The 27,902-nt window shown below is 43.9% G+C and overlaps 1 protein-coding gene across 3 annotated transcripts; it reads left to right on the forward strand.

Moving 5' to 3' along the window:
* Window positions 1-4,039: 4,039 nt before the first annotated feature.
* Window positions 4,040-27,634, forward strand: STOX2 (storkhead box 2). Of its 3 annotated transcripts, XM_040243039.1 has the most exons (4): window positions 4,040-7,203; window positions 13,533-15,798; window positions 15,959-16,007; window positions 20,954-27,634. In XM_040243039.1, exons 1-3 carry the CDS (start codon window positions 7,071-7,073, stop codon window positions 15,963-15,965), a joined length of 2,406 nt encoding a protein of 801 aa, XP_040098973.1. In that variant the 5' UTR covers window positions 4,040-7,070; the 3' UTR covers window positions 15,966-16,007; window positions 20,954-27,634. The 3 variants fall into 3 exon arrangements, with proteins under 3 accessions (XP_040098973.1, XP_040098972.1, XP_040098974.1); XM_040243038.1 differs by lacking the exon at window positions 15,959-16,007; XM_040243040.1 differs by lacking the exons at window positions 15,959-16,007; window positions 20,954-27,634 and having other exon boundaries at window positions 13,533-15,802.
* The last annotated feature ends 268 nt before the right edge of the window (window positions 27,635-27,902 follow it).

Below are 27,902 nucleotides of genomic sequence, written 5' to 3' on the forward strand. Positions count from 1 at the left end.
ACAATTCACTGCAATTCCAACACCATCTGTCTGAAAGCATCAGATCCCACAGGTTCAGGCCTCGGTCCACAGACTGCCCTCACCCCAGCTCACCCCAACCCCGACTTCACATGCCAGTGGCAAGTCCAGATTGTGGCCTGTGCTTCTGAAAGACCAGGCAGTAGATTGGAGGCGTCCATGACCCCTTCCTTGGGTTCAGTTACTTTGCTGGAGCAGCCTACGGGGAGAAACCTTTCAGTTAGTACAGTAAGTAATAGTTTAAAATAAGAAGATTGTAAAAGAATGCACTTCAGGAAGAGCCGGATGGGAGAGATGCACAGTGCGGGGTGTAAAGAGAGGACATGGAGCTCCATGCCCTCCCCAGGTCCACCCCTGCCCCAGCTGCCACATGTTCAGCAATCTTAGAAGCTCTCTGGACCCCATACTTTGGGTTTTCATGGAGGCTTCATAACATAAGCATGTTTGATTAAGTCATTGGCCATTGGGGATTGATTCAACCTTTAGCGCCTGTCTCCTCCCTGGAGGTCGGGGGCGGGGCTGAAAGTTCCAGCCTTCTAACCACGCTGTTGGGCTTCCAGGTGGCGCTAGTGGTAAAGAACCCACCTGCCAATGCAAGAGACATAAAGAGATGCCGGTTCGATCCCTGGGTTGGGAAGAGCCCCTGGAGAAGGGAATGGCAACCCACTCCAGTATTCTTGCCTGGAGAATCCCATGGACCGAGGAGACTGGGGGCCTATACTCCATAGGGTTGCAAAGAATCGGACGCGACTGAAGCGGCTTAGCATGCACATACAACCACGTGGTTGGTTCTCCAACAAAGATACCGTGGTCTCTCTCATCACTTAGGAAATTGCACGGGTTTTAGGAGCTCTGTGCCAGACTTGAGGACGAAGACCAAACAATTATTTCTTATTATAAACCACAGTATTGGGTAACATGAGAGGGAGTGTGCTGTGGTTTTAGGATAGCATTAGATCTGGTGCCCTGGGCAGGGCTCCTCAAGGAGGCCCCGTTTAAAAGAGACCCAGAGAAGGCGAAGCAGCCCGTCTGGAGAGAAGTGCCAGGAGCCCCCCAGATGGGGGCTCAACAAAGACAGAGGCTGTGAGTCGGGGGAAGGTGGGTAAGGTCAAAGAACAACAGCGGTGGTGAGCCCTTTGCAAGGCGGAGGTGGGGAGGGCCTGGGGGATGCTCGCAGAGGTGGGTGGACAGGATCAGGCCAGTGGAGACCTGGCAGGAGTCCCCGCCTCCTAGGCGCAGCAGGCAGTGGAGAATTTCAGGCAGGGAAGCGGCATGTTTTCAGTTTTTCAAGGAAGACCTGGCTGCTCTGCAGAGAACGGAGTGTGTAGCAGGAGGGAGGGCTAGGCATCATCAAGCTATTGTGATGGACCAGCTGAGAGGGCACAGAGGCCTGGGGCAGGGGTCGCACTGGAGATGGATTGGAGAGAAGAGAAACACGTGGGCACAGTGGATATCGGATGGCTGATGGGGCTGGGGGTGGGACTGGAGTGGGACATGCTTTATCTTCAGTTCAGTTCAGTCACTCAGTCGTGTCCGACTCTTTGCAACCTCATGAATTGCAGCACACCAGGCCTCCCTGTCCATCACCATATCCCAGAGTTCACTCAAACTCACGTCCATCGAGTCGGTGGTGCCATCCAGCCATCTCATCCTCTGTCGTCCCCTTCTCCTCCTGCCCCCAATCCCTCCTAGCATCCAGGTCTTTTCCAATGAGTCAACTCTTTGCATGAGATGGCCAAAGTCCTGGAGTTTCAGTTTTAGCATCATTCCTTCCAAAGAAATCCCAGGGCTGATCTCCTTCAGAATGGACTGATTGGATCTCCTTGCAGTCCAAGGGACTCTCAAGAGTCTTCTCCAACACCACAGTTCAAAAGCATCAATTCTTCAGCACTCAGCTTTCTTCACAGTCAACTCTCACATCCATACATGACCACAGGAAAAACCGTAGCCTTAACTAGATGGACCTTTGTTGGCAAAGTAATGTCTCTGCTTTTTAACATGCTATCTAGGTTGGTCATAACTTTTCTTCCAAGGAGTAAGCGTCTTTTAATTTCATGGCTGCAGTCACCATCTGCAGTGATTTTGGAACGGCAAAAAATAAGTCTGACACTGTTTCCACTGTTTGCCCATCTATTTCCCATGAAATGATGAGACCAGATGCCATGATCTTGGTTTTATGAATGCTGAGCTTTAAGCCAACTTTTTCATTCTCCTCTTTCCGTTTCATCAAGAGGCTTTTTAGTTCCTCTTCACTTTCTGCTGTAAGGGTGGTGTCATCTGCGTATCTGCGGTTATTGATATTTCTCCTGGCAATCTTGATTCCAGCTTGTGCTTCTTCCAGCCCAGTGTTTCTCATGAGGTACTCTGCATAGAAGTTAAATAAGCAGGGTGACAATATACAGCCTTGACGTACTCCCTTTCCTATTTGGAACCAGTCTGTTGTTCCATGTCCAGTTCTAACTGTTGCTTCCTGACCTGCATATAGGTTTCTCAAGAGGCAGGTCAAGTGGTCTGGTATTCCCATCTCTTTCAGAATTTTCCACAGTTTATTGTGATCCACACAGTCAAAGGCTTTGGCATAGTCAATAAAGCAGAAATAGATGTTTTTCTGGAACTCTCTTGCTTTTTCCATGATCCAGCAGATGTTGGCAATTTGATCTCTGGTTCCTCTGCCTTTTCTAGAACCAGCTTGAACATCAGGGAGTTCACGGTTCCCGTATTGCTGAAGCCTGGCTTGGAGAATTTTGAGCATTCCTTTACTAGCATGTGAGCTGAGTGCAATTGTGCGGTAGTTTGAGCATTCTTTGAAATTGGAATGAAAACTGACCTTTTCCAGTCCTGTGGCCACTGCTGAGTTTTCCAAATTTGCTGGCATATTGAGTGCAGCACTTTCACAGCATCATCTTTCAGGATTTGAAATAGCTCAACTGGAATTCCATCACCTCCGCTAGCTTTGTTCATAGTGATGCTTTCTAAGGCCCGCTTGACTTCACACTCCAGGATGTCTGGCTCTAGGTGAGTGATCACACCATCATGATTATCTGGGTCATGAAGATCTTTTTTGTACAGTTCTTCTGTGTATTCTTGTCACCTCTTCTTATTATCTTCTGCTTCTGTTAGGTCCATACCATTTCTGTCCTTTATCGAGCCCATCTTTGCATGAAATGTTCCCTTGATAGCTCTAATTTTCTTGAAGAGCTCTCTAGTCTTTCCCATTCTGTTGTTTTCCTCTATTTCTTTGCATTGAGCACTGAGGAAAGCTTTCTTATCTCTTCTTGCTATTCTTTGAAACTCTGCATTCAGATGCTTATATCTTTCCCTTTCTCCTTTGCTTTTCACTTCTCTTCTTTTCACAGCTATTTGTAAGTCCTCCTCAGACAGCCATTTTACTTTTTTCATTTCTTTTCCATGGGGACGGTCTTGATCCCTGTCTCCTGTACAATGTCACGAACCTCTGTCCATAATTCATCAGGCACTCTCTCTATCATATATAGTCCCTTAAATCTATTTCTCACTTCCACTGTATAATCATAAGGGATTTGATTTAGGTCATACCTGAATGGTCTAGTGGTTTTCCCTACTTTCTTCAATTTAAGTCTGAATTTGGCAATAAGGAGTTCATGATCTGAGCCACAGTCAGCTCCCGGTCTTGTTTTTGCTGACTGTATAGAGCTTCTCCATCTTTGGCTGCAAAGAATATAATCAATCTGATTTCGGTGTTGACCATCTGGATGTCCATGTGTAGAGTCTTCTCTTGTGTTGTTGGAAGAGGGTGTTTGCTATGACCAGTGCGTTCTCTTGGCAAAACTCTATTAGTCTTTGCCCTGCTTCATTCCATATTCCAAGGCCAAATTTGCCTGTTACTCCAGGTATTTCTTAACTTCCTACTTTTGCATTCTGGTCTCCTATAATGAAAAGGACATCTTTTTTGGATGTTAGTTCTAAAAGGTCTTGTAGGTCTTCACAGCACCGTTCAACTTCAGCTTCTTCAGCGTTTCTGATTGGGACATAGGCTTGGATTACTGTGATATTGAAGGGTTTGCCTTGGAAACAAATAGAGATCATTCTGTCATTTTTGAGATCGCATTCAGGTACTTAGTGCAGTATAAAAACAAAGACGATGTGGAAGAGTTATTTAGAGCATCCACATTTCATTTGGTTCTCTATCCTGAGTTTAAAGTCATTCCACGTATTCAGCCTTATAGTGAAACTGAGCTGTTTCAATATAAATGCATTTCAGACACTTAAGGCTTCCTTGCCTCTTACAGTTGGCTGCAAAGAAATTAACTGAGAAGACTGCTAAACGTTTGACCTTTGTTAGTTAAACTAAATAATTTCTGCTAAAAGCATAAGGACTAGCATGACCTAAACCAGTTGGTTTTGCTAGTGGTCACTCCATTTTTACGGAAAGCTCAAGTTCCCTTTCACCTATACAAAATCAGAAAATAGACCTGCATTTAAAAGAAAATATGTAGTATTTTTGGATCTTTAGTCTTCTGAGACTATCATAATTATGATAGGCAAATTCTGGAAGGGGTTAGCCTCCCAAGTGATACACCGATACACTTGGAAGGCGCTTTGATCTCCCCACCCTTTGTCAGCTGACCCCATTGTTGTTTTCATCTGACTTATAAAATCACCCCATGTGGCCAGCCTAGCAAATCATCAGGAAACCTGCCTCACTGCCCTCATCCTCTTCTGTGGAAAGTGGAAGGAGAGAGAAGAATGCACAGGAGAGATCATTAGAGTATCTATGACTGAGCTATGGGGCCACCGTGGGAAGGGGGGTTTGAACATCAGTCGCTCCAAACGCGCCCGCCCCCGCCACCAACTCCACTGCATCTCAGCACCACCGGTCATTCATCTTTCACACAGAAGCCTTTGGAATAAGGTTGTGTTTGAGTGAAGGGTACAACAGTCTTTTGAAGACTTAAATACAGTCTTCTAGGCAGTAGCAAGCTTGCCCACGGAGATGGTCCCGGCCCACATGATTCTGTCATTTTTGAGTCATTGATATGAACTGAACTTCACTAGCCAGTGAGTGAAACTCAGATCCTGAGGACAGCCCGAAATTCTGTCTTCCAGCTTTCGCCCACTGCTACCCCACCAGATATTTGCAAGAATCTCTCCAAGGTCTGTCTGTCCATCTGCGAGACATACATGCCACAGACCCTGGCAGTTTGTGGGTTCAGTTCCTGGTTTCTGCTGGCTTTTATCTCCACTGGCCACCTGCTGTTCTGGACCTGGGCACTGCCCCCTGGTTGTAGGGGAAATGTCTGCCTCTTCTCAGACCCGTCTTACAGAGAATGGAACCACAGCAGAGCTGATTGGAACCCCGAGGGATGCCCGGGAGAGGGGAGCACTGGACTGAGCTGGGCTTGGGGACGGGGTCGGGGGCGTCAGGCTTCAGCCTTTGACCTGGGGTCCCACTGCTTCATCTGGCGCACCTCTCAGACTTACCCTCTCACCTCGTGGTTTTCATCTCCAGGCGCTGTTGCCTGGTTTCATCCGTCAGACCATCCGGTCCATCAAAGCAAGGTTCACATTCTCTTCCGAAGGCCCTTGAGACTCCTCCCTGCCCCAGTCAAGCTAGAGGTCGTGTCTGGACACAGGAGGTGGTCCACCCCAGGGCACCCAGACACTGCCAGGCAGTGGAGGGGGGTTGCTCAGTGCACAGGCTGGCCTGAGTCCAGCTTTGGTGCGTCAGGGTGATTTATAACAAGGGTGAGCTCCTACTTGGAAGCAGAGGAGGAGAGATTATGTAAATCCATGTGACAAAGAAGCTTCAAAGCTCACAGATACTCTGCTGAGAGCCTCACCCCCTTTCTGAATGGCCTTTCTCAAGAGAGACCTTACAAAACCCCAGGTAGGAACAGGTGGCCCCCAGATGTCAGGCGGGATTTCTCCCTCTGTGGGGGGCTCCCCTGCCTGCCCCCAGAAGCCTCTCTGGGGAACGCTGGGGATCCTTTCTCAGAACATGACTTGAAAATCATACTGTGGTACAAGGTTGCAGCAAGGGAGCCAGTTCCATGCGCCAAATGTTGCCAGCTCCCCGAGAACCATGTGGGGCCCCTCGCTGCTGGCTTTGCACCCTGCCCCGCCTGCTCTTTCAGATCCAAATGTGTGCGGGAGGCCACAGGCCCTGCTGGATGGTAGGCGCATCCTCCACGCAGCCACCGGCGTGTCTTCCTGAAATTCACGTCTGACTCTCTCACTGCTTGAATTCCCTCAGGATGAAGCCCTTGGGCACTCAGTTCTTTGCTCATAGTTGTCCCTCCATCCCTGTCCCCCTTCTCTGCGGCTCCCCAGAAAATAGCCCTGCACCTCGCAGGCTCCTGGCACACTCCCACTTCAGCACCAGATTCAGGCTACACGACCTCGGAAAAACCTTCTCTCACTTCCTGCTTCTCAGTCCTATCCTCACCTCCAGTTGTGTACGTCACTCCTATTCTGCCCCAGATTATTGCTCAGCCTTCTGCATAGGGAGCTTTTCGTCTGTCTGTCTCCTCCACTTACATAGAAACTGCTTGAGGGCAGAGATGTTGGTGGGAGGGAGCTTATTCACTCTCCCAGGTGCTTCTCAAGCCCCCAGAAGATGCTGATGTACAGAGGGCACCCAGAGTTTGAATGAATGAATCTTCAAGTTACCGCAAGTGCACTTGTTGAGATGTGAATGACAGTTATTAAACAAATCAGCTCCAAGTTAAAAAAAAAGACCAGAGATCATTGGAAAAAAGCTTCACAGTTGCACGCCTTTCAGTAGTAAGTCTATTCCAACGAGAGCTCAGGTTTTAAAGGCAAGTTTTCTTTGTGGAGGCAGCTGAAGCTTCCACTGTTCTGTGCAAGTCTTTCTGCCTGAGTGCACGTGGCTGGGGCAGTAACGCATTTCAGGGTTGAGGGTTGATTGTATTTGCAGCACAGTTGAGAGTCACGGGAGGGGTCTGTGTGTGTGTGTGTGTGTTTGAAGGTGTGTGTGTGTGACAAGTGGCTGGGTCTTAACGAACTGCTTACTTGGTAATTGTCTTTCTACAGGTGATGTATCACCAATCAGTATGTCTCCCATCAGTCAATCTCAGTTTATCCCACTTGGGGAAATCCTTTGCTTGGCCATCTCCGCAATGAACTCGGCAAGAAAACCTGTCACCCAAGAAGCACTGATGGAACACCTGACCACCTGTTTCCCAGGTAACAGGAAAAGGGTGATATACTTTCCAAATGGATGTGCACTCTGGCCGCCCTGGGACTTTATATGGACACTTCATCCCATGATTAAATTCAATAGGAAAAAAAAAAAGTCTTTTCCAAAACCAACCAGTGACTTTTCTTAGCTCCGCAATTAAAAATCAAGGCATCAGTGTTACTTCAAAAATAATTTGCCACCTTCTAATAATTTTTCATTGGCACTGAGGGCAAGAAACTAAATCAGAATCCACAAAGAAGTCTGTAAAAACTACCACATTTCCATTTAACCTTTACAGCTCAACCTTCCTAAAGTACATGAGCATCTTGATTCATGGCAAGTATTGTTTCCTGCCTGCTTGCTTTCTTTTCTTCCTTTCTTATCTCCCTTCTTTTTTCTTTTCTTCCTTTGATTTTCTGCTTTTCTTTTGGTGTCATTTAAACTACTTCAGAACAGAACAATTTAGAAAGCTTAATACTCGTCAAATTCTATTTGAAAAATGCATTTCAATGACAGTTCTAAAAGTTTGGAAGGATTTAGCTATCATATTTATATTTTTGTTTTTTAAAGCTAAGACTATTTACTTTTTCATAGTTTACTATTTGAGAATAAAGTTTTGAAGTCTAACTGAATATTATTAAAATATTCAAACTTATTTTTAATGCATATAAGTCAAAAAAATAGTCTAGATTTTGACCTCTATTCCTGTTTTGGACATTCACATTCTAAAGAGTTTTTAATAAGAAGTTTTCTAGTGAAAATATCTGTAGGCTGATACTTAAGCCCTTTTATCATGCTTCTCTATTGCTTGAATTTTTGAAAACAACTTTTATATACCAATTCACATTACAGAAATATGGATATTTTAAAAAGGATCTGAAAAGAATAATTGTTGCTTTTCAGCCTTCTAAATGGGTTTGCATACTATTACATGTAGAGTGGGTAAGCAACAAAGTCATACTGTATAGCACCAGAAACTGTATTTGGTCTCCTGTGATAAACCATAATGGGAGTGAATATAGAAAGGGATATATATATATATGTATAACTGAATCACTTTGCCATAGAGCAGGAATTAATGCAACATTGTAAATCAACCAAACTTTAATTAAGAATAAGTAAATAGGTCGTCATCCCTCCAGAGTGATCAGTTAAATCAGACCGGTACATGTTAAGTTGTTACACATGGATCTTCCTGGGAGGAAAGTGACTGCTTATTGACTGCTTATGGACTTGCCGTTGGCTTTGGAGTTTGCTGGAGACTGTTGGCGTGATCTGTGCTGTACTCTGTCTCCAATTCATCCCCTTAAATCACTTCCTACTGAATTCTCCCTTGGTCAGTGTCCTTCACCAACACAAAGAAATCATCCAAGGAAACCCATTAAGTTTTCAGTCTAAAGTTCTTACTATATAGAACATGAGCACATGTGCTGTGTTCCAACAGTTTGTCAGACTTGCAAGATTAAAGCAATATATGTCTAAATAACCTCCCATCAGCATGCAATATATTTAAATAGCTATTTTTGCTTTGGGAGATGAAAAGATATGGGCAAGGAGAAAGGTCGGATTCCAGCCCTATATTAATATAGAGCTTACCTTTGCTCCTTACACCAGCAGAATCTGAACTCATGATGAACTTTGGGACTGGAATCTGGATGTGATAGAATATGCAAACCTTGACAGTCTCCATCACAGCCATCCCTTTACAAGTGAGCCCTGCAGATTTCTAGTGGAACCCTGAACTTTGTAGACAGTTGGAAATATCTGTCATTATACTGAGGCTTAATAGTAAAATAAAAATCATAGATATCAGTGACTTTCAGCTAAAGCTTTGAAAACTCCCAGTTAAGGGTGTGGAAAACAGATTGGACAGGGAATGTTTCTACTTGGTTTTTTCCAATTAAACATTATTTGATTGATGTACTTGAAAATCCATGTCAAAACTTTACTGTAAATTCTCTCTGGAAACTCTTATTCCTTCATTTGTGAACAGCCAGAAAGCGTGTTCTTCCTGGTGAGTAGACATGATTACATTGCAGTCATGATTTCGTGTAGTTTCCTGAGTTTTCTAAGATCAGCACTTGGAAGGCCTCCAATCAGCAGATTCTATAATACAATGAAATTTTTGTCTTATAGCTATAATAGCTATAGCTATTTTTGTTATAATAGCTATTTTTATCAATGACCCTTCAGCTTTCCTTCATTGTAATACTGTAGTAACTTGTCAATCATGAATTCTTCTAAATAAGGCTTACCGTTTTTTGAAAAACTTCTGTTAACAATGTTAATCAAAAGTACACTACCATGTAGGACAGAGTCCGTTTCAAATATGAGTTTGTCAACTGAGTGCTATAGTTTGCAGCGCTAGTGGTTGTTGTTTGTGAGACTCTAATGTGAATAATGTCTTATCCTGAAAGTTGTATTCCGTGTGGCTGCTGCCCCCTGAAGTTGTTCAGCCGAACTAGAATAGTTTGTAGGGCTACTCACAGGGCAGAGAAGCTAAGTTGTTCCTCTTCTGTGCAAGCATCTTCTGTTGTATTTTGGCTCTCACAAAATGAAATATATGGCTTGGGTTACAACCCAGTTCAGTTGAAACTCATTCTTGTTTTGAACAGAAACTATCATCAGTTCAGTTCAGTTCAGTCGCTCAGTCGTGTCCGACTCTTTGCCACCCCATGAATCGCAGCACGCCAGGCCTCCCTGTCCATCACCAACTCCCAGGGTTCACTCAGACTCATGTCCATCGAGTTGGTGATGCCATCCAGCCATCTCATACTCTGTCGTCCCCTTCTCCTCCTGCCCCTAATCCCTCCCAGCATCAGGGTCTTTTCCAATGAGTCAACTCTTCTCATGAGGTGGCCAAAGTATTGAAGTTTCAGCTTTAGCATCAGTCCTTCCAATGAACACCCAGGACTGATCTCCTTTCGGATGGACTGGTTGGATCTCCTTGCAGTCCAAGGGACTCTCAAGAGTCTTCTCCAACACCACAGTTCAAAAGCATAAATATTTGGTGCTCAGCTTTCTTCACAGTCCAACTCTCACATCCATACATGACCACTGGAAAAACCATAGCCTTGACTAGACAGACCTTTGTTGGCAAAGTAATGTCTCTGTTTTTTAATATGCTATCAAGGTTGGTCATAACTTTTCTTCCAAGGAGTAAGTGTCTTTTAATTTCATGGCTGCAATCACCATCTGCAGTGATTTTGGAGCCCCCCCAAGAAAAACTCTGACACTGTTTCTACTGTTTCCCCATCTATTTCCCATGAACTACCATACAATGTTTTAAAATTTTTTTGATATTATATCAGCCTTAATAACCAACATACATTTGCATAAAAAACAACATACATTTCTTAAGAGGAGAACCTTAAACAAAAAGGAAACTGTGCTGCTCAAAAATTAAATAATTATGTTAAACAATACATCATTCAGAAGTACTGTTAAACCTTTTCTGCCTTGGTCACGAAGGGTGCCTTCTGAAGCATGGGTGTGTACTAAGTCGCTTCAGTCGTCTCCAACTCTTTGCCACCCCATGAACTGTAGCCCGCCAGGCTCCTCTGTCAGTGGGATTCTCCAGGCAAGAATACTGGAATGGGTAGCCATTCCCTTCTCCAGGGGGTCTTCCTGACCCAGAGATGGAACTTGGCATCTGTTACATCTTTGAATATGTAGATTCCATCGTACATGGACTCTCTCCCCTTGAGAACTGCAGACCATTTCTAGTGTTTTTGTATTTTACTTTTATAGTTTTGGAAGGACTGGGGGAGCCTAAACCTCTCAGCTTACCCAGTTATTCTAGGCAGTTACACAATGTTCTTTGAAGGTAATCGGAGTTTCCATGGGTCCTGACCCAAAGTTGAGACTACTGATAGCTAATATTTGTGAGCATGCCCTGTGTCAGGCCCTATTCTACATACATTAAACTCATTTAAACTCACATCATCCCTCTGAAGATAGGTACTATTGCTGTCCTGCTTCCCTGGTGGCTCAGACAGTAAAAAATCTGCCTGCAGTACGGGAGACCTGGGTTCTATTCCTGGGTCGGAAAGACCCCTGGAGAAGGGAGTGGCTACCCACTCCAGTATTCTTGCCTGGAGAATCCCATGAACAGAGGAGCCTGGTGGGCTACAGTCCACGGGGTTGCAAAGAGCTGGACATGACTGAGCGGCTAAGCATGCACAGACTGTTATTGTCTACGTTTTGTGACACTAAGTCGAGACTCAGAGTCGTTAGGCAAGCTGCCTAAGGAGATACCAGCTGTAGTAGTTCTCTAGAGCAGTCTTAACAAAGTACAGACATCTATTGTCTTACAGTTCTGGATGCTACAATTCCAAGATCAACATATTGGCAGGGTTGGTTGGTGTCTTCTGAGGGCTGCGAGAGAAGAATCTGTCCCAGCCTCTCCCTGGGGCTAGTAGTTCTCTGCCTTCTACCAGTTCCTCTTCTCAGTGTGATATCTCTGTGTCCACGGTTCCCCTTTGTAGAAGAACACCAGACATAGTGTGCATCAGGGCTCATTCTAATGACCTCACTTTAACTTGGTTGTCTCTGTAAAGACCCCATGTCCAAATAAGGTGACATTCTAGGCTCCTGGGGTTTAGGACTTACATATGAATATGGGGGGCAGAGGGACTCACACTTAATTCAACCAGTAACATCAGCTACCAGTGGTGAAGCTGGAATTTGGATCCTTGCAGTCTGACCCAGGAGCCCGAGCGTTCGGTCTCCCCTGAAATTGCCATTTTTGTGGGTCAGACACCGTGGCATACTGCCAGGATGATTCCACCTGACCTATTTCCAAATGATATCATTCAGGTCAGTCTTAGAAATATGATCACCCTTGATTTGTGGCACTGAGGAAAGGAGAACATTAAAGAAATTAAACATGCTACAGCCTGGAGAATTTATACTCTGTGAAGAATGTATGTTCTTAATAGTCTCTTTAAGCATGTTAAGACAGCACTTAAACGGGCACACAAAACTCTGAAAACAGTCAGTGTACAAAAGAGCATCTGTGATTTTCTTCTGGAACATCTAGCAAATACAGCGGCTTGAGACTCTGATCAGATGGATGTAAGAGCCTCTAAGCTTTCACTGGTGTGTTTATTAGAGCTCTCTGCCTATGAATTTGAAAAATTCATTTTGCTGCCACCTTCCTTTTGCTGGCTTATGACAAGAAGGAGGAAGGTCTCAGCTAACTATCACCAGTGCTATAATCACATTCGAATTTGAAGATGATGATTTCAAAATTGGAGAGTACATCCTAAACAGTGGTCAAGTCTAGTTGCCCTTTTATATAATTTATAAAATTAAGTTTTTAAATAAACTTAATCTTGGAATGAGAGTATGGAGCAGCTTCAAGCGAATGTGGTAGCCTCTATATATATTAGATTTCTTTTCAATACCAGGATGGCTCTCTCAACCATGACTTCCTAGTTGCTTTTATTGAAAGTCTTTTCTGTAAACTTACAAGATACTGAAAACGTTTTTTCTTCATTTAAGGATACTCTGTCTTTGGGACATCTCTGGCAGTCCAGTGGTTAGGACTCTGCACTGCCATTGCAGGGGTTCTCGGGTTCAATCCCTGGTAGGCGAACTAAAATCCCTCATGCCTTGCAGGGCAGCCAAAAAAAAATTCTGTCTTGAGCAATTCAGTTTAGTAAAGGTTTATAACAACAGTAACCACTTAACTCCATCTAGCATCCATTTTTCTTTTCCCAGCTTTTATCTTTTCCTGTTCTCTTGGTAGTACAATTCCATGAGTTATCAGAGAAAACCAGGATTCATGTTAAACTTAATGAACACCTTTGAATCCTGCTAGGTTGCTGTATGATGATACTTAGAAGCTGGGCAAAATTAACAAGATTCTGTCTTAGTCCATGTGGACTGCTATAACAGAATACCATGGACTGGTTGGCTGAAACAAAAGACATTTATTTCTCACAGTTCTGGGACCAAGAAATCCAAGATCAAGGCACCTGCAGATTTGGTGTCTGGTGAGAGCATCCTTCCCGGTTTGCAGACAGCCATACCCTCACATCACGGAGAGAGAGCTCTAGTCTCTTCCTTTCCTCATAAGGGCACATCACAGAGGCTGCAAGTTCATGACCTCATCTGAGCCTAATCACCTCCCCAAAACTCCCACCTCTTAGTAGCATCACCGTGGGGATTAGGGCTTGAACATGGGGATGGGTTTGGCCGGGGTGGGGGGGTGGGGGGAGGTGGGGTGGGGGTGGGGGGCCACCATTCAGTCTATAAGCAGACTCAAAACACTCCAGGGTCAACCACACCCCTCTCCTTCCGTTCTCATGAGTGTGTCCTTTGGTTTCAGGTGTTCCCACCCCAAGCCAAGAAATTCTCCGGCACACGCTGAACACGCTGGTCCGGGAGAGGAAGATCTACCCGACTCCTGATGGCTACTTCATCGTCACCCCACAGACTTATTTCATAACTCCTTCCCTCATAAGAACTAACAGTAAATGGTACCATCTGGACGAGAGGATACCTGACCGGTCTCAGTGTACCTCTCCCCAGCCAGGGACCATCACGCCCTCTGCCTCAGGCTGTGTCAGGGAGAGAACGTTGCCCAGGAACCACTGCGACTCCTGCCACTGCTGCAGGGAAGACGTGCATGGCATGCACGCGGCCACCCTGCAGAGGAAGCCCGCCAAGGACTGCAAAGACCCCTACTGCCCTCCTTCCCTCTGCCAGGTGCCAGCCACTGAAAAGAGCAAAAGTACTATCAACTTCTCTTACAAAACGGAAACCCTCTCCAAACCGAAGGACGGTGAAAAGCAGTCCAAGAAATTCGGGCTCAAGTTATTCCGGCTCAGCTTTAAGAAGGACAAGACCAAGCAGCTAGCCAACTTCTCCGCCCAGTTTCCTCCCGAAGAGTGGCCCCTGCGAGACGAGGACACGCCGACCACCATCCCTCGGGAGGTGGAGATGGAGATCATCAGGCGTATTAACCCGGACTTGACCGTGGAAAACGTCATGCGGCACACTGCCCTGATGAAGAAACTTGAAGAAGAGAAGGCGCACCGGAGTAAAGCCGGGTCCTCCGCCCATCACAGCGGAAGAAGCAAAAAGAGCCGGACTCACCGCAAATCCCACGGAAAGTCTCGGTCACACAGCAAGACGCGAGTGTCCAAGGGAGACCCGTCCGATGGTTCCCATCTGGATATCCCGGGCGAGAGGGAGTATGACTTTTGTGATCCTCTTACCAGGGCTCCCCGGGAGGGCTGCTTCATCATCGAACACAAAGGGGATAACTTCATCATGCATAGCAACCCGAACGTGATCGAGTCTCATTTCCCCATGACCCCAGAATGGGACGTGTCTGGGGAACTGGCCAAAAGGAGGACTGAGATGCCTTTTCCTGAGCCTTCCAGGGGAAGCTCCCACTCGAAAGTGCACCGAAGCCACAGCCATACCCAGGACCGAAGGTCCAGGAACGAGAGATCCAACAAGGCCAAGGAGAGGTCCAGATCGATGGATAACTCTAAAGGCCCTCTGGGTGCTTCTTCTCTGGGGACGCCTGAAGACCTGGCCGAAGGCTGTAGCCAAGATGACCAGACCCCCAGCCAGTCCTACATTGACGACAGTACTTTAAGGCCTGCACAGACTGTCGGTCATCAAAGGGCTCACGTTTCATCTGCAAGCTATAAAGAGGTGTGTATTCCAGAAATAGTCAGTGGCAGCAAGGAGCCACCCAGCGCTTGCAGCCTCTTGGAGCCAGGCAAAGCGCCAGAGAGTTTGCCATCCTTTGGTGAACTCAACTCTTGTCCAACAAAGACGGCTGCAGATGACTATTTCCAGTGCAACACCTCCAGTGAGACGGTGCTCACGGCGCCGTCACCTCTGGGGAAGAACAAAGAGGACCACGACACTCTGACCCTGGCGGAAGGGGTGAAAAAGCTGCCTCTGTCGGACAGGCAGGCCCCTCATTCCTCCAGGGAGCCTGCAGGGCACAAGGAGGAGTCGCCAAAGGGGCCGGGCGGGGGCCCAGTCACTCCAGGCGCGGTAGTTGAAGGCCTTGCCAATGGACGCCTCATCCAGCATCACAGCGCCGAGCCCAGCACCCTGGACAAGAGGAAAGAGATATTCAGCAAAGACACACTGTTCAAACCTCTTCACAGCACCTTGTCTGTAAACAGCTATCACAAATCAACCCTGTCCCTCCTCAAATCGCACCCGAAGTCCCCTGCCGACACACTGCCAGGCCGATGCGAGAAACCGGAGCCGTCCCTGGGGACCTCGGCCGCCCCTGCCCTGCCAGCCTCCCAGCGTCAGCAGGAGTCTGTGGGGAACCAGGAGGCCTCTTTCGACTATTACAACGTCTCTGATGACGACGAGTCTGAGGAAGGGGCCAACAAGAACACAGAGGAGGAGAAAAACAGAGACGATGTAGGTACCATGCAGTGGCTTCTGGAGAGAGAGAAGGAAAGAGACTTGCAGAGGAAATTTGAGAAGAACCTCACCCTGCTCGCCCCAAAGGAAGCCGACAGCAGCAGCAACCAGAGGGCCACCCATTCGGCACGACTAGACAGCATGGACAGCAGCAGCATCACAGTGGATAGTGGATTCAACTCCCCACGGTAGGGAGCAGCGTCTGTGCGCATACACATACGTCCACCGGGGCCTGGGGCTTTATGCAGGTTAACTCAGAGTTTCTAATTTCAGTCTCAGTTCTGTGAAAGAGGGTGAAGAGTTGTGTGAGTTGTATTGTTAACAGCCTGTTTCTGACTTCTTTTTCAGGAATTGAAACAAATGTTTCTGCAGCTGTAGAGATCACCAATCTGGACTGGTGGGTTGGCTCCTTCCCGTCCAATCTAAGACCAACATTTCCCAGTATTTCGATGTTGATATTGCCACCACGCTGATAAAGGAAGGGTTTTTTTTTTTTTTTCTTTAAGTCTTTCAAAAAATACTAGCTTTTTGAGTAAAATGAGTAGTCAGTGTGATGGTGGGAGGTAGGGGTTGGGAATAACTTGATTGACTCAAAGATGGGGAATCCATCTAGTGAGAATATAATAGCTCATCTCACAACCTCTGCAGTGGATCTAGAAGCTTCTTATTGTCTCAGCCCTGACTTTCTGTGCAGCCTGCACCCCTTGCTCTCATACACCTTCCTCTCACCACTCAAAAGTCTGCAGGCACATGGAACTGGTCCCGTCCCAGGAAGACTGGGGGCCTGTGCTCCGTTAGATCGAAGTGCATGCCAGCACTTTCTTTTCTCCTCCTGCAGAATTGGCACTTTGTAGGCACGCTGATCGTGGTGCCTTCTTTTTGGTAGGTGCTGGTAATTCAGCAGAGGGTTAACAGCTGAGTGTGCAGTGCCCAATGGCCACAGCCAGGGCACTGAAGTGGTTCAGAGGGTTAGGAAGCAAAAGGGAGTCTATGCCACTTTCCTTTTTTTCTCCTTAATTCTTCCTTCTCTTCCAAGAGCGACTTGGGACCTGACTCTCCTTCTGAATTCTACTCCAGATTGGTGACTCTGAGATGCAGAAATACTGTTGAGAGATTGACATCTCCCATTAGTTGTGATTCCCAACTTTTTATAGTAGTTTGTATTTGAACAAGTCCAAGATACGAATATGTATTTCTTATATTTATTTTAATTATTAAGAATTAAAATTAGTTGCATTATAATCCTTTGACTCTGTCTCTGGGTAATTTGGAGACAGAGCATCCCAAAACCAGAACTGGGAATCATTCATCTGTTTGTCTCATATTAGACCTTGGTTATTTCTTAAAGGGCTAGTTCTTTATTACCATTATTATTATTGTCAAGTAACGTTTCTTTTCTGAGTTAACATGTGTGGAAGTCTGATGTCTAAACAAACCACAGAGATGGCACCCTGGTTAACGTGGAAGCCAGGAGCTCCAGGTCTCCTCTGCCCACCCTCAGGGACCTGAAAACCTCAGGGGGCCATGGAACTCAGTCGGCAGACTACTGGCCTGTTAAGTGACTTTGCTCAGAAATAATTTTTGCTAAATGTTTTTTAATCCCAAATGAAATCTTAATTTATATACCAATTGTTTTACATATTCTTTTCTCTCTGCTTCCCTCTTCTACTCTCATTTTCCTCTTGATTTCCTAGTAGGGGATAGCAGATAAGCATAACTAAAAGTCTGCCATTGGTGGTAGACGTTTACTACCATTGCTTGTGGAAGGTGTGGGTTATTGGCCTGGACCTCCTGCTCTGCTGTTTCTTATCCTATGGGCTCTCCCTGCTTGATGTTTCTCCACACCAGTTTCCAGCTCTTCACGGGGCACTCTTGGCCCCTAGACCTCCACAGAGGGAAAACCACCATGCTCCAGAGATAGTTGCAAGGGGGATATTGAGAGGTTAGTGGGTTCTGACTCAAAACCTGACCACTGCATAATATTGAACGTTTTTTGTTATGGGGGCAGGTAAACAGAAATGTTCATGGAATTGTTGAACCAGTCTCTCCACAGAATATATTTTATTATCTCTAAATTAGGAGTACAGATTATGGAATTGATGAACGGGATCATTTCTTGAACAAAGCTTATTTGCATAGCTTTAATAGTGTACTCAGGGTCAAATGTGCTGTCCTGGTAGGTTGTCCTGAGGAGTCTGTCTTCACTCAGGAGCTATCTTCCCTCTCTTATTAGGTAGAATTTTCTTTATAGAAATATGTAGATCACCCGTAAATGTCATGCAGTTAGACAATCTACAAAACAATTCCTGATCACACGCCTTTTGTTTTTCATATCCTTTGGTTAGAACGTGAGTGACAAACTTATTTTTGATATTTATTTTTAAATTATGTTTCCCCTCTACTTCGATAAATTTACTAAGTTACCTTTCGGATGCATGAGGATTGTCTGTGAAGGAGAATATTTGAGGTACAGGGGGTTTTACTCTCCAGTGTAAGGAGTCTTTTAGCCAAATAGCATTATCATGCTGACACGGCTCCACCATTACAGATACAGGAATCTTCAGGGGCCATTTATTCAGATCTTTCGGTGAAAGAGCTCACTGAGCAACAAAGGTCCGACCTGCGCCACCACCCCACTGCCCCTGCCAAAAAAAACGGTGATTTCCACACTGTCAAGTCTTCAGTGCTGACTCAGAAGTCACGTTCAGCCACATTTCCAAAATTCTTTAGTCCCCTTTAGTCAGGAAGATCCTCTGGAGAAGCGAATGGCAACCCACTCCAGTAATCTCGCCTGGGAAATCTCATGGACAGAGGAGCCTGGCAGGCTACAGTCCGTGGGGTCGCAAAGAGTCGGACAAGACTGAGCGACTAACACTTTCACTTCAAAGTGTGTTGACAGAAGGAAACGAGGTAGCAATTTAAACTATGCCGTGAGATCGAATGTTGCAAATGAAGACTCCTGTCGTGCAAAGCCTGCTATTCCAGAGTTGAGGCTGAAAACCTGTTGATAAACACAATATGAGAATCAGAGGGCTCCAGGCTGCCCAGCACGTGTCCGATGCGTCCTGTGCTGTCCAGGTGCGGGCCCAAGGGGAGTGCATGCAGGGCACGGAACAGCAGGGCCTCTTGGTTCAGTTCTTCTGCCTATAAAATTCTGAGATTTTATAGGTTTTATAGATTTGTATAGATTACACTCCATTAACTCTCTTTTAAAAAGTATGATATTTTAAATGTGATGACTATTGTTACTGCTCACCCTCCATCTCCATGAATTGTTTCATCGTCATATCCACAGCCTTCCATATGACTGTCAAACACTGTACTCACTGTCGCAGTAGTAATGAGATATATCCTTTGGAGACACTGGAATGCCCTGTTGTGTTTACCACTATTATTATGTTGGCCGTGGTCAAAGGTAGTCCGAGGTATCTTAGAGCACGTGTAGCTTAGGCCATCTGTTACAATGATGCGTGTTGACGGTACCTGACATACAGTAGGGACTTGATAAGTTAAATTCCCACCTCAAAAACTGGTTTAAAAGTGAATTCCTTGGACCTCAAAATGCATTTTCCCATAGAAAACAAAAGTCACTAGTAATACATAGATTCCCAAGCCTCCCCACAGTGACTGGTTTTTTTTCATGCGATGCCAGATGTACAACAGAAATAACTCGCATTTGTCTAGCTTTTGGGTGTACAGATCTTTCCTGGTTGCTTATTTCTTCTTCTGAGTCACTCACTGAGTAGGTACAGCCCAAAACTCGATGTACTTTAAAGATGAGGAAGTCAAATGCCCTAAAAAGTTGCTACTGTGCTTACGAATGCAACCCAAGGAGCGTGTCACAACCTCTCTGGGGTTCTACGTGTTTCTTGTCCTTTTTCCTTCCTCCACCTGACTCTCAGTTGTAGTCCTGGAAAAACACTGATGGATTTTCTTAGAGGAGGTGTAAGGCAGGTAAGTAGGTAAGTCTAGTGTTTTTCCATCACTTACTGATGATATTTTGGAGTATTCCTTAGATATGCCCAGATTGACCGTAAGCATCATGAAAGAACTTGATTTACTTCTATGAATGTATGAACGCTCTGGAGGTACCCTCTTCAGTCAGGCAGCGTTCAGTTGTCTTTTAGGTAGTTGGTAAACAAACTCCCTCGTAAACAACTAACTCTTGGCTTTTTGATGAGAAGCAAGCTTAAGGCCACAAAGGGTCAGGATGAAATACCCTGTCAGGCATGGCTGCCAAGGTATAATGTTCAGATAGACTCGCTATGGGTTTTGGATGACAATGAAAGCCAGGTGGTGAGGATGTCCACTGGGTGGTTTGACTTTAAATCAGTGATGGGGACCAGCATGGAAGAATATTTTATAAACCTTGAATCTATCCAATAGGGTGGATGTTTTGAGCATCATTATGGTTTGTTCTACCTCTTTGTGAGCTGGTAAGTTTCGTATTACCATTTTGAGGACCTAGAACATGAAACCCACTCAGTTCCCATCAGTCAGGCCAAGTAATCTTATATCTGTCATTGTCCTACACATTTGACATGTTAAATATTTGTTATAAACCTCTTGGGACAATAAAATAGATTTAAGTATTTCTAAATTAGAAAAATTAAAAGAGAAATCGAAATACTAAAGCTTTAAAATCACCTCTAAAGATTCCTTTAAAAAGTTAAATATTTCTACCAAAGTGGAAGAAGGGAGGAAATAAATGTAAATAGAGAAAACCTTAGATTCCTTATCTGAAAATAGAATGTACATTAACTAAAGTGTTACGTATTTAAAACAGAGGTATGACGTCTGTAAAAAAGAATGTTATTCCCATCACTGCTGCAAATTGGCTAGTGTCCTGCTTGAAGTTCACCTCCAGAGTCAAAAATCTACTAAGCAAGAATGAAAACAGAATCATTAGGATAAAAGTATGCAGTTGATTCAGGAGCAATTCTATCCATGAACTTTGAGCCTGAAATGAAATCATTACCTATGTATAATTTACAAAATCTTTTTAAAGTCTTTAGTCTTTTTAAAAAAAGGAACACGAGAGCCATCTATCACATCGGATTTTGAAGGCGTTTCCTTGAATGTGAAAGTCTAGGAAAGACATATATTTAGTTGTATGAAAACCCTTTACTCAGTGTACTGCTGATGATAACATGTCTTATGAAAAGCTTCTGGAGTCCACGTTGCTGGAGCATATGTGAATAATCAGTATGAGATGCTATATACATGACATGATAAACCGCCAGAAGAAATCCATTAACTCCATCATTTGCTCTTCCTCTAGGGCTCAATATATAATTATTTATGTTAAAAACCAAACCAAACAAAACCTTTTTACTCTTGTAGCACTCGGGAGAGCCTGGCTTCCAACACATCAAGCATTGTTGAAAGTAACCGTCGTCAGAACCCTACCTGGAGCCCGGCCCACGGTGGAGCTGGCCCGGCCTTCAGTTTCCGAGCAAGTACGGACCCCCCCACCAACGAAGCTGAGAAATTACAGAAACCTTCCAACTGCTTGCAAGCTTCTGTTACTAGTGTGTGATAGTCATCCTGCCTCCGACCTCCCGTCTCATTCGATACAGCCAAGTTTACGACGCTGTGGCTGGTGTTTACATCTTTGGAAAGACAAGCATCTCAACGGCAGTTTTTGTGTTGACTTAAACTGTGCTGCTAAGTAGGCTAGGGCAAAAAACAACAACCGAAAAAATCTTTATTTCAGAGTATTGCTTTTCACATTTATGGCTCTGTAGCAACAAGAATAGCAGTAGGGTGATATGTATACTTTTGCTTCACTAATTGTAACTGAGCACACATAGGGAAGTCTAGACACTGTAAGTGTAATATGCATTTTCGATGTCTTGCAGTTGCCAAGTCCATTTTAAAATGCCACAGATGCGTGTTGCTCCCAGTCTGTGCCAGATGGTGCCACAGAACTGATCCTTGACACTTCCAAAAGAAAAAAAAAGATAAACAACTAAGCCACCACAAAATGTCAAATGCAAGGGTCTACCTTGAGGGAAATTGATGCCAAACTGACTGAAAGGGACCCCAGCCCTTTGTGTGTGAATCATTGAGGCCCCAGTCATTTTGCACTGTGAGTTTTTTTGACACGATTTTGTAGGAGCCCATGGAAGTGTGTCAGAAGGGGTCGTGATCCAAATACTGGGAGTGTTTGTTTTCAGGATTTTGTTTTTTAAGTGTCACGGATGCTTGTCTGATATGTTTAACCTTCCATCATCACAAACAGGAATATAGGCCTTTGATTCTGAAATGGACAAAGGAAGGGTCCCCCAGCCTGGCTGGGGCATAGCACTGAGTGATGGGAGAGGTAATGCGGACTTTTAAAAAGGTGTTCATCAGATAGTGAAGGAAGAGCATTTCTTCCTTGTGAGACTTGAGGGTGATGCTATCTTACTATCAGAGATAAACGATAATTAGTTTGTTTAAAAGCAAAATGTTCTTTGTGATACAAATGAAGACTATGGCCTGGGGACGTTATTCTTTCTAATGGAAGGACATAAATCTATTTTATGTAGTTTTAAATAGAATGCCTAAATTAGGCTGTGGGAGATAATTTTTAGTGGTTATAGGAAAGAGCAAATTTAGGGAGAGTTGAACTTCAGGCCTTTTATTCCTGGGAAGATATCTATAGAGAAAACTTTAAAATACTTTTTGATTAGAAATATACATGTGCCCATGTAATTAACAACAGAATGTGATCATTCTGCAAGTGTGGTGGAACCCTAACTGTATGCCCCCTAAATTTATCAGAATAACAATTATGCATACATGAACTATGCCAGAGTAATGTTTACAGAAACTTTGTAACCAATTTCAGCAGGCATTTTTAGGTGGATGTATAGTTTTTAGCCCAATTTATTTCAGGATGATTTGTTAATTACATTTTGTTTTGGTTTACAATGTCATGATGACTACAGAGAAGGTTCTCAGCAACAAAGGGATTACAAATAATCAAGATTCATTTCTCCAGGAAAGAGATGTCTCAAAAGTTCCCATGTCTTATTTTAGGAGAACCATGGAATAAATCTGTAGATAATGGAAATTTATTCACAAAAGGATTTCATTTGATACCAGTAAATGGTCTGACCAACAGTTTTATTTAGCTAGTGGCATGTGATGTTTGGAGCCATATACCATAAAATAAATACCCAAAAATAAATCTAAAATATTTTCACCTCGGATTTCAGGAATTGGCATAAATTGGCAAAACACTTCTGCTTCAGTATTAGGTTGAGTCACTAGCCATCTGTTTAAAGAGTAGAGTCTTTAAATAGACACAGTTGGGCTGTTTCTTGAAGCATTTAGAGACTCTCTCATGCTTTTTCAGATAGCTGGAAGTTTCGTTGGGTCAAACTGGACTGGTCAAGTTTAGTATAGTTTTCCTTTCTTTGTGCTTATAGTGAAACGTGAGCACGTTTCTTGGCAAACTCCCACACCTTTAAAATGCTTCTGTCAGTTGGCTTTCAGTCTCACGCTTTATTTCCTCCAAGGCATGCCTTGATTGCTCAGAAATGCACTCTTGTCTCACTGCTTAAATTTGTCCAGAAGGAATGATAATGTATCCAATAGACTATACACAGAGTCTGTGTCCTTGGGGAGTTGTATACCACACAGTTACTAAATTCTTCTGTCTAAATTCTCTTTTTTTCACCCCTAAACCTACCCTCCAGCGTGAATCATACAATCAGTTCATAAATAATAGAACCATTGAAACAATACATCAGCCTCTAGTTGATCCTCCTAAAGTAGCCATTAGAATAATCAAATACTGTGTGAATAGGAAAGAAAAGCATTACCTTTAAAGAGAAGCTTTAAAATATGAATTTATCAATATTTCACAAGAAATAGGTTTACAGAAGACATTTGAATAAAATGTGTACACTCTTTGCCCGATGCTATGGGGTACATGATTTAGGGAAAAAAAAAAACAAACTCCCTTAGACCAGCAGCCATTAGCATAGAAACGATGGACTTCAAGGAGGATATGGTGTGAGCAGACGTTCCATCCAGATACATACCCGTCTGAATCGAATTGGGATGCCTGAATGAATGGGGGAGAAGAGGGGGCTGGAAGCACGTTACGAGTACGACCCCAGATGGTCTGCGGTGATGTTCTCAGTAACCCGCTCCAAGCGTTGCCCGCGTCCTTTTCCTCCGGTGAAACGATCGCTTTGTGGCCCACGGCTGCTTACCTAGACTTCACTTAGAGTTTATCAACTGAAAGGTTTACAAAACTGAATCTGGTTGAATCTCTGTGTAGCGTTCAACTTTAAAGGGTCAACCCATCTGTCGGCATTTTGCACACTTATGTATTATTATGATACAGCATATTACTTTATGGTAATTTTATTTTTACATATAACTACCTCCATAAATTTGATGAAGCGGCCGCAGTGCGTTCAAGTGTATTGTTCAGAAAAGCAAAGTTGACAACGTTCTTAACCATTAGGCCATGGCATTCTGTGTGTGTGTCAGTGGTTGCCTATGTGGACTCGTGACTGTCTCATTGCCATGGTTTTTTTTTGATGGCATTATTTCATTCTCAGCTGTAAACCCGTCTCTCTTCTTTCCCACAGAAAGCGCACTTGATTTTGTTATGAATGAAAAGTTTAAATTTCTTGTCTCCCCTGCCCCTGCCCCCACCTCATTCCTGCTAAGAGCTCTCTCTGGCCAAGAGCCAGTTGGTAAACATGATTTAGCAAGCTATTTACTCCTATGAAAATCTGATTTGAATTCTAGGTTTTCGGTCATAAGACACACCAGAAATTTGGACTGCCAACTTTGAAGCACTTTGGGCCTCTGCCTTCACTTGCATGCTACCGTATCGAGCCCAGATTTCATTGGAATTAAAAGAGCTGTGCTTTGTATCCACAACTTCCGTTCCATAATTTGTATTTCATTTTATATATTTTGCACATCTCAGGGGACCTTCATAAGCATATGAAAGGGGGTTGCCATCAAGTAGAGAAAATGGGAAGAGCTGAAAGAGGACTAGCTGGATAAAAGTAATAAATGACTGCTTTTCTGATGTTGTGAAGTTCAAGTTCAGGAAGCATCCAATGAAAGTTAATCTGGAATCACAACGATGTGAACACCAGCTGTTCCTCAGTCTCTCTTTTTCATAATCCAACCAGCATTTCTAAAATGTAAGTTTAAATTATATTGCAGTCACCATGGGGAGGGAAAAAAAAAGAAACCTGTTCAGCAGCAATGAAAGCATTGTTTGTTTTTTAGGTTGGCACAGCTTTGTAAAATTCTACCCAGGACAAACCACTTATCACCACAAAGTGTACTTGAAAATAAAGTTTTTAACTTAAATGATAGGCATATTGCTCACCATACAGTAGTGATCTTGATTTGAAAAGCCTCACAATTTATAACATGGGCAGTGTTTGGAGCTTGATTAAAAACCAAGAACAACCTACGAGCACTTCGCACATTCATTTTGGGATCTCAAAGTGCTTCCAAAGCATTCGGATTCACAGTTCACAAAGCAGATCCTATTTGTAATACCTGTACTTGAACAAACAGAAGGAGTGACATAAGATTACCCAGAAACACAGTGGCAGCTATCAGTGATCTATTTTCTATCTGTTTGATAGACCATCATGAGAAATCACGAAATACAATGCTATTTTTCTGATGTGTGCTAATAAAGTCGAAGAAAACAAATACAACTTGACATTTTTGTCCATTTTCATTCAAAAAGTTCAGGGTGTTGGGAATTTGACAAAAAAAAAAAAAAAGCCGCCCAGATGCCCTTGGGGTCCGAAGTAGATCTGGCTTGCACACGCGTGTTTGCAGTTTCCCATGGGCTTCTCTCAATCCCGTGCTAAAACACCATCTTTCAGGAACATGACTGCCCCTGGCAGTGGAAGGTGCTGATACAGAAAATTTCACTAAAAAAACCCTTTTATCGAGTCCTCTCCACAGTGCTTCTCAGCACAACTGAAATTCAGTATACTGAGCCCTAATCTGAAGAATCTGGAGTTGCCAGGAAAGCTGATCTAGTTCCAAGTGGGTTTTTTTTTTTTTTTTTTTTAATCTCAAATTAGGAGATAAAAGATCCTGGTCAAGGACCTTCTCTGTTTATCACAGGCCAGTCACAGAACCAGCTAGCAGTGCGCCGTCGGGTGGCAGTGGCCCCCACAGAAGTGATCCTTTCCTTCCCCCTGCCACCCCGACTCTCCACCACCCACCCCAGCTCTCCTGTCACCCCACCGTCCTCAAATTTCTGCACACACTGAGGGCTTGAGGAAGCTAGGACGCAGGAAAGATGGAGGCAAAAGCCATGGAAGACATTGCTTTGCTCTGGGTTAGTAAAATACAGACAGGAAAGATTATTATCAGTCTGATCTTTGCCAAGTAAGATAAAGGAATCAGCCATCACTCTGTCAACTCTCCCAGAAGGTTTTACAGTATTCCGGATACATCCAATCTTTTCCCATAGATTTTTTTATTCGGGAGAGGTTTCATAAATTAGATCTATGAGAAAATTCATTACTCTATTTCCTAGGGTGTTGGAACCACACACTGCCGTCTCCCTGATGGAGTTCATCCCTGCGTCTTTTACAGCACCATCCTAGCCATGGCTCCTCTCACACTCGAGTCCTGTGGTTTTTTATTTTTTTTAATTTTCTATTTAAAAAAAATTTACTTTTTAATTGGAGGCTAATTACTTTACAATAGTGTATTGGTTTTGCCATACACCAACATGAATCTGCCATGGGTGTACGCGTGTTCCCCATCCTGAGCCCCGCCTCCCACGTCCCTCCCCGTACCATGTCTCTGGGTCATTTTTACAGTTGTTCTAGGACTTACAGAGGCTGGTTTGCAAGGTTCAGAATTCTGCAAGGCTCGAGGGGAACTAAACCTTCTTCTGATGATTGTATCTTCCCAGTTACAGGGCTTTCTTTGCTCCTTACTATCCTCAAACGTGAACATACGCACACACACACCCTGCCAACGAGGAAAGGGGTGGTTTCCCAGGTGAGGCGGCCAAGACTCTGGAAGCCAGGGTAAGGCCAGAAGCCTTACCCATCTTTTCCAAGAATGTTTAATGTTTGGTCCACATACAGCTGCCTCCCTCCTTGTCCAGAGCCTGGTTTTGACATGCCTGTTCCCTTGTGCCCTGCCTCCCGAAAGAGGTACCAGACCCGAGATCTGAGGTCCCCAGCACGAATCCTCTGCAGTTACATAAAATCCATTCTGTCGTGTACACACACAGCTCCTCGCCCGCCTTTCCTCCCAGTCCACCCTCCCTGCCTCCTCCCCACTTAGATCCCGATACACCTCCAGGGTTTCCACATCGGAAGGGCAAAGCAGTGTGTGGTACTGTGCGCACAAAGATGGGTTAGGAATAGAGCTGCCCTAGGGTCACCTTCATGTAAGTATTGACAGCTACAAATTAAGGTCCTTAGAGTAGTTGACGTAGATACAACTGTCTAGAAGAGAATTAAATTTCAGCGTTCAGTTTAAAGGGATCATAATTCTGCAGGTATCTTTCTCCGAGTGATTGAATGTGACTATTGCATTAGGGTAAATGAATTAAGAAGTGCAAGTGGGATTTACTGTATGTTAGAAAGGAATTTTGCAGCCAAGACTGCCTTGAATAAAATGTGTTTGCACTGAAAAAAAAAATTTTAAATTACTTGGTCTCTGGTTGCTGTAAAGGTCATCCAAGATGGATGTTCTGCTTATATTGTACAGTATTTCATATGAAATAATTACAGTTCATGAAATGTCTTCCCTAATGTTACTGATTTATAACAGCACATTTGTAACATGGTTTTTATCGTGTCAGTGTACCATATTGTAAATGATGATTACTTGTCATGCTTAGTATAATAACTTAAAAGAAAAAAAAAGCACAGGGATTTTTGTAAGTCTATATTTGAAAGTCCCTCCATATGGTAATATTGTGTTCATGTTGTTTATGTAGTGCTGTGTGAAATATCCATTTTGGATTGTGTTACTTTTTAAGATATTAAATAACATTTGGTTATATGTCTAAGTGGATTTTTTTTTGGGGGGGGGGTACTTGAGAGAAAAATACCTTACATGAGACGACTTTTATTTCTCTCCTCAATTAATATTACATCATAACAAAATTTGATTGCACAACTTTGGTTATTAGAGCTTTTGAATTAAAACAACTGAAAATGGAAATTCCTGATCAACATCTTTTTCAGGAATGTTTAAAAAGGTCCCATTTTTAGCCAGCTATTCAAATTTAAAACCGAGAGAGGCTTACAGAGGCATATAATTAAGTTTT

The sequence above is a fragment of the Oryx dammah genome, unplaced genomic scaffold, assembly GCF_014754425.2.
Source record: "Oryx dammah isolate SB20612 unplaced genomic scaffold, SCBI_Odam_1.1 HiC_scaffold_7, whole genome shotgun sequence".
Classification (NCBI taxonomy): Eukaryota; Metazoa; Chordata; class Mammalia; order Artiodactyla; family Bovidae; genus Oryx; species Oryx dammah.